Genomic DNA, 13327 nt, shown 5'->3' on the forward strand with positions numbered 1-13327 from the left:
CCAGAATCGCTCGTGAATTGACAGAGGCGCAGCAATTTAGAAAGAATGGGAGTGTTTGTGTTAGTATCCGTGTGATCATGATTCACGAGAAAGAATGGAAGATTTTAGATATGTTTAAGTTTCCGATGGTTCCCCAGGGTCCCCCCTTTTTTCAGCCTTCAAGATCGCGCGCATGAGCAGTCACCTGTTATCTCCACCCTTCCCCCAGGCTATTTAAGCAGCTATTTATGAAATGCATAAAGTTTTGCTAATAGCGCATGTCCCGTCTTTCTCCTTTCTGAGTGTTGTCATTGTTGCGCTTGTATTCTGGAAGCTATGCACCAACTTGCCCCGCCAAGTGTGTTATTGAAGCCCATTGCAAACAAACGCGCTTAGCTACACATCAGGAACAACAAAAGCGTTTGCAACCGTACGAGAGGCTATCTTTGCAGCTTCCTGAAGGACACTAGGAAAGCTTCGTATCCCATAGGGCAGCTCTTGTGGGACGTCTGGTTTGCACAATAGTAGTACAGTGCATTTCCCCTGCAGCAAAAAAAAAATGATATTTGGAATCGGCGTTAATCGAGGCTTTTGCGGAGCACAATTTTCTACGAGCACATTCTTGTTCACTTATGCGCGAAAGATTTAAAGCTCATGCCCGTCTTCCCTGGAAGAATGATCTATACGCAGTCTATAGACTTTTTACAGACTCTATTGCCTTCTTATAGATATTCTTGTTGTCTATTCTTTGTCTATAGACTATCTACAGACAAAAGACGACCAAAGGTTTATCGCCACAAATCTGTAGATTGTCTATTTCATTGTCTATGCCTATATACAGTTGTCTAGAATTTGTCCATTGAGAATTTATAGATTTTTTAGACAGAAGTCTATTGACTCTCTAAAAAATTTCGTAAGCGTGAGCACAAGCAGCACGACAATGTGATTGTGCGATTGGCAGCACACCTATGACTGGATGGTAATAAAGGTGGCATGAGATTTTGATAACATTCGCTATGATCGTAAGAAAAGAAATGTAAGCCTTACTGCTTTAATATCTCTACCAACCGGTTCTTAATGCAATCCCAATTATCCCACCTCACGTGCGCTTCCGCGCTGGCTCAGTGATTATTCCGCTCTTCTGCTCACTCGAAATACTCTGATTCGATCCTGGCGGCGGCGTTCGTATCTCGAATGCTAGAAGCTCGTGCGGTGGCGATGGCAGGGCACGTTAGAGAACCTCAGGTGGTAGGAACAATCCTGTTACTTCCACTGCGGCGTCCCTCATAGTCTTTTTGCTTTGGGACGCTAAACGCCATAAAAACCAAAAAGCAAAACCGCCTCACCTGCACTCGTCGAATTGTCCGCTGGATCGTATGGGAAATCCAGGGGAACCAGTGGGCAAATATTTTCTGACGCACTCTTCAACCAAATAATCGTCAACGCAATCCAATAAGTTCTGCACGCCTGCAAAAGTACAAGAAGGATCTTTCAACGCAAATATTTTGTACAACGTTTGTCGCGTCCAGGCGACCAAGGAAACATGCCGGCCAACTAAAAACCTGGTAGTAAATTGTCCATTAGGCAAACCCAACCATGCTCACAAAGCAAAGAAAGTAAACCCGAGCCAGTGCAAGCACACACCTGCTCAGCGGTCGTCGGGCTCATAATGACCGCTTCTTTTGGTCGCAGTTTGCTTAAAAACCATTGCGAAAATTCCAGATTATGTGCCTAAAGCGCACTGATCAATGCCAAAAGTCGCATATTCTGTAGCGCATACGATCGCTATTACTGCCGAGAGGTGCGGTCGCCGCTCGTGTTGTAGTCCGCGGCGATAAAACGAGCAGATAAAAAAAATACCCGCCCCTAACCTTTTTCAATGCATACTGTAGAATCTGTGCGATAGTGCCCGCTATATGAAGGTCATTGAGCACACCGTCCCCCCTACCAAAGTGGCCTAGGTGCAGCGGCCATTCCTGGGAGGGAAAGCGGCACTCCTATCTTAGTCTTCAGTGTGAGTCCGGAGATTTCGCCGCTTGAAATGTTCTCTCCAGTTGCCTTATGTGAACGTCGTGAATGACACTATCTAGGTAGACGAGCCAAGTCCGGCACCTAAGCTGGCTAATAATGAGCACATAGTTTGCAGGACCGCTGCTGCATCGGATCAAGATCTAAACGGAAGCGCCTTGAACTCGAAAGCGTCGTGCAGCGTTAACTTGCTAAAGTTGCTAAAGTGCTAAAGTGCTAAAGTGCTAAAAAGTTGCTAAAGTGCTTGATTGCGGTGGTCAGGTCGACATGATTTTTTTTAGATTATTCTAAAGCTTTCGATAGAGTACCTCATCATAAACTAGTAATAAAAATGAAATTATTAGGCGTTCCGGATCAAATAATAAATTGGGTCACATCATACTTTTCAAAGCGAAAGCAGTTTGTCGACATCGATGGAGCCACCTCTCGGTTCTTAGAGGTTTACTCAGGTGTGCCTCAGGGATCGGTTCTGGGTCCAGTACTATTCAATATCTATATAAACGATCTCCCAGAAGCTCTCGATCCCTCTGTGTCCGTAAAGCTGTTTGCGGATGATTGTATTATATTTAAGTCTATCAAATTTGTGTCTGACCAGCTTACTTTGAATGCAAATCTACAATATTTAGCTAAATGGTGTAATGAATGGGAAATGGTTATTAACTTTGACAAAACAGTTTCTCTTTGCATCTGTAAAAAGACCACGCAACATAATTTTTTATACAACATTAATAACATTGCAATCAGAGCTGTAAAAGAATATAAGTATCTAGGTGTCACCATAACGTCACGGCTCAAATGGACGAAACACATCGAAAATATATGCTCCTCCACCCGCAAAAAGCTAGGATTTCTGAATCTTCGGATGAGCGGTTGCCCTAGTGCCCTAAGACTGAAAGCATATAAATCTATTGTAAGGCCCAGTCTCGAATATGCCTGCATTGTATGGGACCCCTACACGGTAGATGACATCCAAAAACTAGAAAGAATGCAACGTCTTGCGGCACGATTCATTTACAACCGTTACAGGCGCCTAGACTCTCCTTCCGCCATGTTGAAACTCGCAGACTTAGAACCACTGGCAGATAGAAGGAAGAAAGCCCGTCTCAACTTCCTTCATTCATTATACTTTTCTCGACTTGGTATCCGACCTGAAAATTACATCGTTAATGATTCCACACGAGCCTCGCGCCATAAGCATGCCCTTAGCCTGAAACCTATTTTTGCACGCACAGATGCCTACAAGTTTTCTTTTTTTCCGAGAACAGTTTCTCAATGGAATGCTCTACCGGAGAACTCTCCGTTGTTTTGTAATCATTCTTGATTTTCACTGCTGGTTTAGTAGCTGTGCTGTAACCGCGTTCTCAATTGTACTTTTGCGTTGCTTGTTTTGTTGTATTTATATCGTTCGTTACTATCGCACCTGTTTTGCTTTTCCCTCCTGTATGTATTTCCCTCTCCTGCTTGGACATACAGCATGTCCGCAGTATTCAATAAATAAAATAAATAAATAAAGAAGGCAGTTTTCTATCAATATCTCTGCGCAGCTTTTAGCTGCCAATAGCCACTTTTGAGATCCATTGACTGGAACCACTTGTCATGGTAGGATCGGTAAGGTATGTCGTCGACTCGTCCGAAGATATGACTCAGGAGAGTAGGTGGTGACGGAAGTTTGCAGATAACTGCGATAAATCCCTAATTCATACAAGCTGCAGGGCGATGTCACAATTTTCCCTGGACGACATGGCCGTGTCTCGCTCGACGGAGAGATCAAGCCGTGTGCCAGAGGCCATAACCAATAGATGCGGAAAAGCAAAAATAATATTACTCCAATGCACTCTGCCCCGTCGTTTCCAGCACCGATTAGGGATCTGTGGCGTTATTGTAATTGATGTCCTGTGCTATAGATTAATATCAGGCAGTTCGCTAACATTTGCGTCACCTCAGAAAACGCAGACGCGCCATGACGTGGCTTACTGTCATGAGCGCTATACCTGAATAAAGTATATACCAGTGCGACCCTAAAAAAGGAAAACCTGGTCGAGACCATACCAGCTCTTCACAGTAGTAAAGATCAGTTAATTGTGATGAGCAGAAAAGGATAACCATGTCTAAGATGAAAAGATAAAAAATAAGCCTTCGGTCAGCATGCATTTACTCAAAGCATGTCGAAGTAAGCTCGAATACTAATATACCAGAATAGTTTGGACAAATGGAGAGAACGCCGTAGATGTCATGCAAAGTTACTGGACAATGCAAATTGAACGGCAGCCAAAGCGATGGTCGTGTACGCCCACTAAACAAGAAATAATAATTAGACAGTGTTCGTTCCCGCAAGAGCTTCCCAGGGACACTTCGAAGCGCGTACACAACGCTTTCTCTGATTACAAAAGCTATGAAGCTGCGAACTCAATATCTATCACGCAATATTTCAGCCGTGTAGCCAAACGTTAAGGAAATATGCTGCAGATGGACACAGGAAAGGACAAGATGAGGAGACGACCGAGGATTATATGGGAAGTGCTGGTAGTGATTGACCTTAGCGACAGGAATCTGTCAGTGGAGAGCAGCAAAACAGATAAGATATGAGGGCTCTTATTGCGGAGTAATAATTTGGATAATCTAAAAAAAATAACATAGCAAGGAGTACACTCACGCTCAACCTCGCTTCCGTTACAAGTGAATTCCCGAAGTTGCCGGTAACCTGTTTCTTGAAAGTTGACGCCCGTCTTCAGTTCATCGGAACAGGTCCTCAGCTGAGTGTAGCATCGACTCTGCAGCAGAAGTTCTCTGTGTGCAAAGTCCAGGGAAATGAAACTTTTCACCTTTGTCAAAACGTTTGCATAATGTGTGCCTAAAAAAAGACAACAAACAATAAAGCACTTCTCTACGCACAAGAGCGTTGCAATGCTTGAAATAAACGTAGTCGATTTTTAATGTGTATTGGAAATCAACAGTTAGTAATGTCGGCGCCTAAATAGAAAAAAAATTGCGATTAACTGGACCATCGTAACGTGCACGCAGCCACGCGTTTGTTCTTAAAAAAACGATTGAACTACTTTTTTTGCTGATAGCGACCGCCTCTTAATAACCACATAGTTTTGTTTTCTGATGTGTCAACGAAGGAACTGAAGGCGCTGAAAAAAGATGGCTGCCGTTTACAGGTATTCGCCGTTTAAGCGGAACGGTGGTTAATTTATGTGTATTGCGGCAATCTGAAATGAAATCAGCTCCATGGACGGTAACGGCTGTTGTGCACAGTGAAACTTAAATGATAGAACGAATAGCTAAGTGTGTGTGCTCGTACTGGTGCTTTCCGAAAGGTTGAAGTTCATGGGCGTTCGAATATCAATTTTCACAACTGTGCCCTTTCAGCCGACCAATCCGACTGATTTGCGAAAACGAACGAGTCTAACCTAATTAGAGAAACATTAACATAAACAGAAAATGAGTAGGAAGGACAAGTACACGAATTAAAACTCGAAATGACTGCAGCTTTCTTGGCGCTGCCCTTTTAAAAAGGGTCTATAGAGTGTCTGTAGACTTCATATAGACTATGTTGCCTTCATATAGATGTTGTGTTCGTCGACCAAGCGACGCCAGGCCGCTCCAGCAACCCTTGCCTCTTCCGCGCATACTCGCCGCCCGCTTCCCAGAAACAAGCGCGGGCCGGCCGCTCCAACAAAAGCTAGCACCCACAAAAGCTAGCAGGCGTCTCCCCCGATGGCATCTGATCCCCACAGCCCCGTCGACTGACGGATTCCCAATTCCCTTACCGTGACCGTCTGCATTCCTACAGCAGCGAAAGTGCATTCTTGTACACTCGCCCTCTCTCTCTCTCCCTCTAAAGAAATAAACCCCCAGTCTCCATCCAGCAACCGCTTGAGAGGTTCCCCGCATGCGGGGCTCCCGCGCCCCGCACCAACACCGCCATTAACACTGGCGACGAGAAGTGGGATGTAGAGCGTACGCAGTTCGAGGTGTCGCCGATGGCTACTGGAGGACTGCACGGTGTCATCGAGCCTTTTCGTGGATCGTGGATTCAGCGCCTCACATTCTACCTCGTGGCAAACGATGTCTCCGACGAGGCAAAGAAGCACGCGCTCCTCCTGACGCTATGCGGACCGACACCTTCAAGACTTCTCGCGTGCTGGTCACACCGAAGACTCCCGGAGAAGTCAGCTATGGATACCTATAGTCACACTTCTCCTGAAGCACGTCGATGGCAGACCATCCGAGCTGTACAGCCGTAACGTTTCCAGCGACGTGACCAACTGCCGTAAGTCGATCAGCAGCTACGTCGCAGCTTCAAAAGTTTGACAGCCGACTGCAACCCTGGAGTGCTGACGACAACGCCTGCAACATCGACGACGCCGGCAGAAAGCAAGTCGATCAGCAGCTACGTCGCAGCCTCAAACGTTTGACAGCCGACTGCAACCCTGGAGTGCTGACGACAACGCCTGCAACATCGACGACGCCGGCAGAAAGCAAGTCGATCAGCAGCTACGTCGCAGCCTCAAAAGTTTGACAGCCGACTGCAACCCTGGAGTGCTGGCGACAACGCCTGCAACATCGACGACGCCGACAGAAAGCAAGGCGATCAGCAGCTACGTCGCAGCCTCAGAAGTTTGACAGCCGACTGCAACCCGGGAGTGCTGACGACAACGCCTGCAACATCGACGACGCCGGCAGGAAGCAAATCGATCAGCAGCTACGTCGCAGCCCTCAAAAGTTTGACAGCCGACTGCAACCCGGGAGTGCTGACGACAACGCCTGCAACATCGACGACGCCGACAGAAAGCCACTCGATCAGCAGCTACGTCGCAGCCTCAGAAGTTCGACAGCCGACTGCAACCCTGGAGTGCTGACGACAACGCCTGCAACATCGACGACGCCGACAGAAAGCAAGGCGATCAGCAGCTACGTCGCAGCCCTCAAAAGTTTGACAGCCGACTGCAACCCGGGAGTGCTGACGACAACGCCTGCAACATCGACGACGCCGACAGAAAGCCACTCGATCAGCAGCTACGTCGCAGCCTCAGAAGTTTGACAGCCGACTCCAACCCTGGAGTGCTGACGACAACGCCTGCAACATCGACGACGCAGACAGAAAGCCACTCGATCAGCAGCTACGTCGTAGCCTCAGAAGTTTGACAGCCGACTGCAACTCTGGAGTGCTGACGACAACGTCTGCAACATCGACGCCACCAGAAGCGTGCTTTGGACCTGGCCCTGCCATCAAAAAGTGCGTCAAGGCCGCAGCGAGGACTCAAGGGAGTGACGAGCTCCGCAGAAGTCCACGAGACTTCTCAACACAGAAACGGAACGGTTCGTAGGCACCTTGGTCACATTAAACCAGGTGCAGCAGCCTACCCGACGGAAGATCCGCCGCCACGCGATCGGACGAACGGACCACCAGCAAGTAAACAATACTCTGTGCCAGCTACGTTCGTGATCACGCTACCAGCCGAGGCTTCGCCTGTGCTCGACCTGTCTACAGCGCCCCCCTCCGAACATGGAGAACCTGTGGCAGTCTGGACGACCGTGCGACACAACCTTGCGGAGACCAACCCAACGGGTCCACGCAACAGCAAGTGCTAAGACCCCAGCGGCAAAGGCGCCCGCCCTACCGATACGATGACCACAGCTAAGGAGGAAGGGATGTTGTGTTCGTCGACCAAGCGACGCCAGGCCGCTCCAGCAACCCTTGCCTCTTCCGCGCATACTCGCCGCCCGCTTCCCAGAAACAAGCGCGGGCCGGCCGCTCCAACAAAAGCTAGCACCCACAAAAGCTAGCAGGCGTCTCCCCCGACGGCATCTGATCCCCACAGCCCCGTCGACTGACGGATTCCCAATTCCCTTACCGTGACCGTCTGCATTCCTACAGCAGCGAAAGTGCATTCTTGTACACTCGCCCTCTCTCTCTCTCCCTCTAAAGAAATAAACCCCCAGTCTCCATCCAGCAACCGCTTGAGAGGTTCCTCGCACGCGGGGCTCCCAAGCCCCGCACCAGCGCCGCCATTAACAATAGATATCTATTTTTCTCTATCCATAGTGTATAGGCTGTCTATAGACAAAAGGCTACTAAACTTGTATGGCCTACAATATATAGACAGTCTATAGATTGTCTATAGCATTTGTAGTGACTATAGACTGTTCTCTATGATTTGTTTATAGATAGTGTATAAACATTAAAGACCGAAGTCCATAGACAGTTTATAGACGAAGAAATTTTGTAAGGGTGCTTTTTGCGAGTAACGGGGTTTCGCATGAAAAGTCTAGTCACTATTTTTTTTGTATAAGTGGAGAACGGCACGCCATGCAGCGCTTGTTCTGTGCAATAGAAGAATTACATTTCTTCTGAAATTTACGGCGGCGCAACAAGGACACTAACAAGAGAGGGTACACCACATGCGCACACTACCAACTGTTTATTGCATTGAAAGGTGACATATTTAAACATACAGCTCAGGCATGACACTCATCGCATTATCGCTCCGAACCCAACACGTGGAAAAAAGCTGCAACATCAGGATAACAGACAAGAAATCTTTAACCTCTGCAGAAAAAACTAAAAGATTCTGATAATAGAACTTAGAGATGGCCATCTCGTATCAAAAGCAGTGTCAAACAATATAGCAAAAGCAGTCTAAAATGAGAAGCAAAAGCAGCCAAAAAGAAATTACAATCGTAGCAAAGGCAGAGTCAAACGAATTTAGCAAAAGCAGCCAGAACCCGAAAAAACAACAAAACGGAAAAGTCAAAAACAGTAACAAAATTAACAACCCGACTAAACAAACGACAGGCGGCCGCTAGAAATGCAGGGCTGAAAAGATGCACAGTACATGACGTCACAAAAAACAGTCAAGAAAGGACACTTCATTTCTACGGAGGGATACTGAAGAGTCGCTAACACAAGTGCTTCCCTTCTTATAGGTCATAAAAGCCTCAAGAATTTCACGTGCCACCTGATCGCGACTCCTGCCCAGAATGCTTATTCCGTTAAGCACTGGCTCACACTTGCAATCTTTACAATGTAGGGGCAAATTCGACCCACCTCCGTTTTCTAACGATTTTTCATGTTCCCGTGTCCTGTCGTTAATGCAGCGACGCGTCTGGCCTATATGGCTACGAGGCTACGAGATGGCCTCCGCTAAGTTCTATTATCAGACTCTTTTAGTTTTTCTGAAGAGGTTAAAGATTTCTTGTCTGTTATCCTGATGTTGCTGCTTTTTTCCACATGTTGGGTTCGGAGCGATAATGCGATGAGTGTCATGCCTGAGCTGTATGTTTAAATATGTCACCTTTCCATGCAATAAACAGTTGGTAGTGTGTGCATGTGGTGTCCCCTCTCTTGTTAGCGTCCTTCTTGCGCCGACGTTCATTTCATCATGCAGCAACTCGGCCCTGAGGCCATTCTTCTGAAGTACATTTCTTCTATTGCTGTTTTAGTCCTAGAATCTCCTCTCGAAGTGCCTGATCCCAATGCCATCAGGTGAGCGCTTTTGCTTCAGAAGACCCAGAAAAAGTTCAATGACAGTACTCTACCATACCAACCCTGCATATTAACACGCCACCTTGCCATACGAATATGTGGTGCACCGTTAGTGCTGTTACCAACTAGGCGATCATGGATTAAAACTTTAGTGATCTGTGTTTACGCTTGAAATTAGCTGTTTTTCAGTTATTGGGCCTAAGTTGCGTATCGAACGCTATAACTTTTTTTGTCGTTCGTTTAAGCGTCTAGAGCGCAGGCGGACAGCAACAGATCCGTAAAAAATATTTGCTGCAGGGGAAGGCGTGAAGCGTGGGGTATGTGACAAGGGGAAAAAATGCGCGGGAAAAAGTATGGCTCTGATTACGCAAGGCATGCTGAGAGCTTCCAGCACCATGGAGTGGCAGTCCTGTGAAAAGTTGTACGTTTCGCTGAAAAAATTAAACAGATAGCGCTTCCTGTATTATATGCAAAGGCATATTCAGGTGCTGTGAAGCGCACGGGCAGCGTAGGTGTAATGCAAGTCGTATTGAGAGAGCGGCTATACATGCGTGTGAGGGTGCCTTCCATAGGCCTAATCTGCACTCCCTACGTACCGTGAACGGCAATGAGCTTGAGTGCATCGGCGACATATGATTGTGACTGCGACCGCGCTTTCAAAACTTGACCAAGACGCACGGCAGATTAGGCGATTGGGCATACGCACCATACATGCACGAAATACGAGAGAAAAGGAGGCAGACTACCACTTCTAATAATATATACAGCAACTCGTGCTTTAAAGGGAAAGTGAGGAGAGCCCTATTCATATATTTTTTACAGCAAAATCCGATAGTGCGGCATTTCATACCTTTGTTGCCACTTGGCCGGCAGCGAAACATGCATTTATTTCTAAGAAATTTGGATTCAAACTTGAAAAGGTTTTTCCCTCCCCTCTGATTCAAACTTGGGATTCTCTTATGACTACACAGGACAAAATGACGTGAAACGTGACGTGCACATGGCGTGACGCAGACTCCGTGATTTCTGGCCCTAGCGGTGCGACCCAGCAGCAGCCAAAATGAAAACTACCGCCGGCCGCACGTTGAAGGCATCTATAAGCTATTGCGGCCGTCGCTACCCTCGCATCGTTTACGTTCGCACCGGCGTTTTGCCAGCGTTACGATGGATCCCGTTCTCGAAGTCGTCACCTCAAGACACCTTTAGCATACCGTGTACCTTGTTACCGTTAGTGGAATACCGAGAGCCGGCCTATCGCCGGTGATCAGGCGCAAATTGGTCCCGATGCTGCAGGAGTGCGCGTAGCTGCTGGGTTCGTGGTGCCATCTGGCGACGTTAAGGAGATTTGCGCATGCATTGCCTGCGCCTCAGTGATTCGTGGCTTCTCGTGTTCTAGTGTTGCTAGAACCATTGGTTCTAGCAACACTGTTTTGTCCTATGACGTCAGCATGCTTGTACTTGCGAGTTTGGCCTGTGGCGGCGATACCTTTATTTTGGTTCTTGCTCTTTTCTACGTTACAAGAGCTTTGTTGTCAGTATGAGTGGCGTTTTTGTAATCAGGAGCTGGTATTCTGTCGATACAAGCCAACTTCAATTTCTCCTCAGTGTCCCTTTAAGTCTGCTATCGTACTTCGCGTGAACCCAACGACGCTTTCTAGAGCGTTAGCTCCAATACTCGCGTCACTCAAGGATGGGTTAGAATGGAACACAAGGCCATTTATGTGGGACCAGCGGGTGGTACTATTGGTACGGAGATTTTCGAGCACCTAATTGGCGCAGAATACTCGGAGTGGTATGAGACGACCCAGCGCGTTACGAAGCATGAGATTACTCGAATCAAAGCGTGGCTCTTCATGGGGATTCGCACCGAGGACCTTTGGTTCCCCAAACCGTGACTCCTCGAAACTTGACCGTCCAATACGGCCAAATTAATTGAAGCAGGGTATTCAAAGTGGCGTCAAACAATTTGTATTCTTGCGCTGTAAACGTCTGCATAAAAAAGTAGATATTCGGCTATAACGAAAATTATGTACCGGATATAGCGAAGATACTAATTACGCAATATTCGTTCGATATTCCTAACGCTCGGTACTTACACGCTGCCTCTGCGTTTTACTCCTTTTTTTTTCCTCATCCAGTTACACTAATCGGCAAGGGCATATTTTCTCTAAAACTCCATTTTGCTCGCGCGCCAAAAGGAAATAATGGAGTCAAGGGGGAGGATTTCTGCAAGTGCCTAACCGGCAAAAATAACTGCAGGAGCCTTCGCCGGTTCCTGCACGAAAACACCTTATATCATGTCCTTTTTGTATACAGCGAACCCAAATTACGCCTCTATGGCCGGTGTGCGAAATAAGAAAAAAAGACAGCTGTTTCGAAAATTCGTTCTTCCCACACACAATTGTGAACTGCAATCAGCTAAAAATCAGGTCATCTAGGAGCACACATTAACTTCTTTCTTTTCATGTCTACCATAACATTAGTTTGTATCTCGATCGCAGTGACAATGTTTTAGTTGTTTAACGTAACCTAATGTGTGAGTTTTTTTGTTTTTTTCTTTGTTAGGTCCAAATGCACGCCTTTCATAGATTAAAGTATCAGCTTTATTAAGCTCCCCATTCTTCTGTGCACACCGCGTTATGTATTACACTTGTACCACCCTGCTAAAATCACCGAATGTAGATTGCAGTATCTTTATAGTAACAATAAGCAATTGCATTAAATGACGGTCTCTCACCTGCACAGCTTGGCGCTCTCCTCTTGAAGATTACACTCCATCAGCGGGGGTTTAATTTGAATATAAAGGCTGTCCTAGCAGCCACTCGCCTTGTGCCAGGAACAAAGATCTGTGAGGATTAACATTAAATTACAGCTAATGAAAGCAACAAATTAAACGAAAAAATAGATTCTACCCTTAAACGTGCAAACGAGGATCTAAAAGTGCTGAAATGACATAATGAGTTCCAAGTTGTTAAGCACAATTCTATACATTGTGTTTCACCTAAGACTTTATACACTTTTAAAAACTGGAATGATTTTTTAGAAGAGCACTTTTTCGGCATAGATTTGTCACCGTTGTAGTACATCAGAATACGGCTAAGGTGTCTAACCAGCTGGCTGATTGACCAATATTGAATAGTTAACTTATTGACTATTGTTGTGAGCACCCGTAACCATTGAGAGGCGCGTAGAATACTGTAAGCAATATCCAACTCAGTTTTTCATTTTTCTGAAACACTGTTACCCTCGGCGCGTTGGCCAAACAAAATTTGGCTTTTTCGACAATTACCTATCACTGGAAAGGTTGCCTACAACCTTCTCGCAAGTGCATGCATTTTGCCTTGATGCAGCAAGAATTTGTTAGCCTACAGCGATATAGGAACCGCGTGTTCCGAAGTCTAAAAACTTATATGGGTGCTACTTACGGTGGGCTACTCTTCTCCTCACAGTTAAGGGTACTAACAGTAATAGCTAACAAGTGAACTATTCACCATTAGTTGTTCAGCCTGCTAGTTAACACGTCTTGGCAGCATTATGACGTACTACATCCCTGGCACTGCTATGACAGAAACAGTGCTACTGTAACTGAAAAAGCGCAGTTTTAAAATTCGGTAAAGTTTTAGGTTAAACACCCTGTATGTATATCTGTCTAGCCATTCGTATCCGGCACGTTGTAGAAAATGAGCCCTTTTTCGCTTACTTCATATTTTCTTCAGAGAAAAGGCACCGTCAACGCGCACATCTTACCACGGGCTGCATACTTCCCATTTATTTTATGTGGGTGTGACGAAAGGCACGGACGCCGTAGAAAACATACAAGCAGGCTGG

General features: G+C 46.3%; 1 protein-coding gene across 1 annotated transcript; it reads right to left on the minus strand.

Moving 5' to 3' along the window:
- Positions 1 to 419: 419 nt before the first annotated feature.
- On the minus strand, positions 420 to 12324 carry LOC149327803 (uncharacterized). The gene is made up of 4 exons (XM_089564978.1): positions 12237 to 12324; positions 4661 to 4794; positions 1326 to 1446; positions 420 to 522 (listed from the first exon to the last, which is right to left on the minus strand). The coding sequence occupies exons 1-4, from the start codon at positions 12275 to 12277 to the stop codon at positions 420 to 422; spliced, it is 399 nt and encodes a 132-aa protein (XP_089421104.1). The 5' UTR covers positions 12278 to 12324.
- Between the last annotated feature and the right edge of the window lie 1003 nt (positions 12325 to 13327).

Source organism: Amblyomma mixtum, chromosome 10 (assembly GCF_055824585.1).
Source record: "Amblyomma mixtum isolate Tamu chromosome 10, ASM5582458v1, whole genome shotgun sequence".
In the NCBI taxonomy this organism is placed as follows: Eukaryota; Metazoa; Arthropoda; class Arachnida; order Ixodida; family Ixodidae; genus Amblyomma; species Amblyomma mixtum.

Coding starts and splice junctions, on each gene's coding strand:
- LOC149327803 (XM_089564978.1), bottom strand. CDS start 12,277: ATGGAGTGTAATCTTCAAGAGGAGAGCGCCAAGCTGTGCAG. Junction 1,447..4,660: donor TAACGGAAGCGAGGTTGAGC/GTGAGTGTACTC, acceptor GTACTTTTGCAG/GCGTGCAGAACTTATTGGAT. Junction 523..1,325: donor GGACAATTCGACGAGTGCAG/GTGAGGCGGTTT, acceptor TTTTTGCTGCAG/GGGAAATGCACTGTACTACT.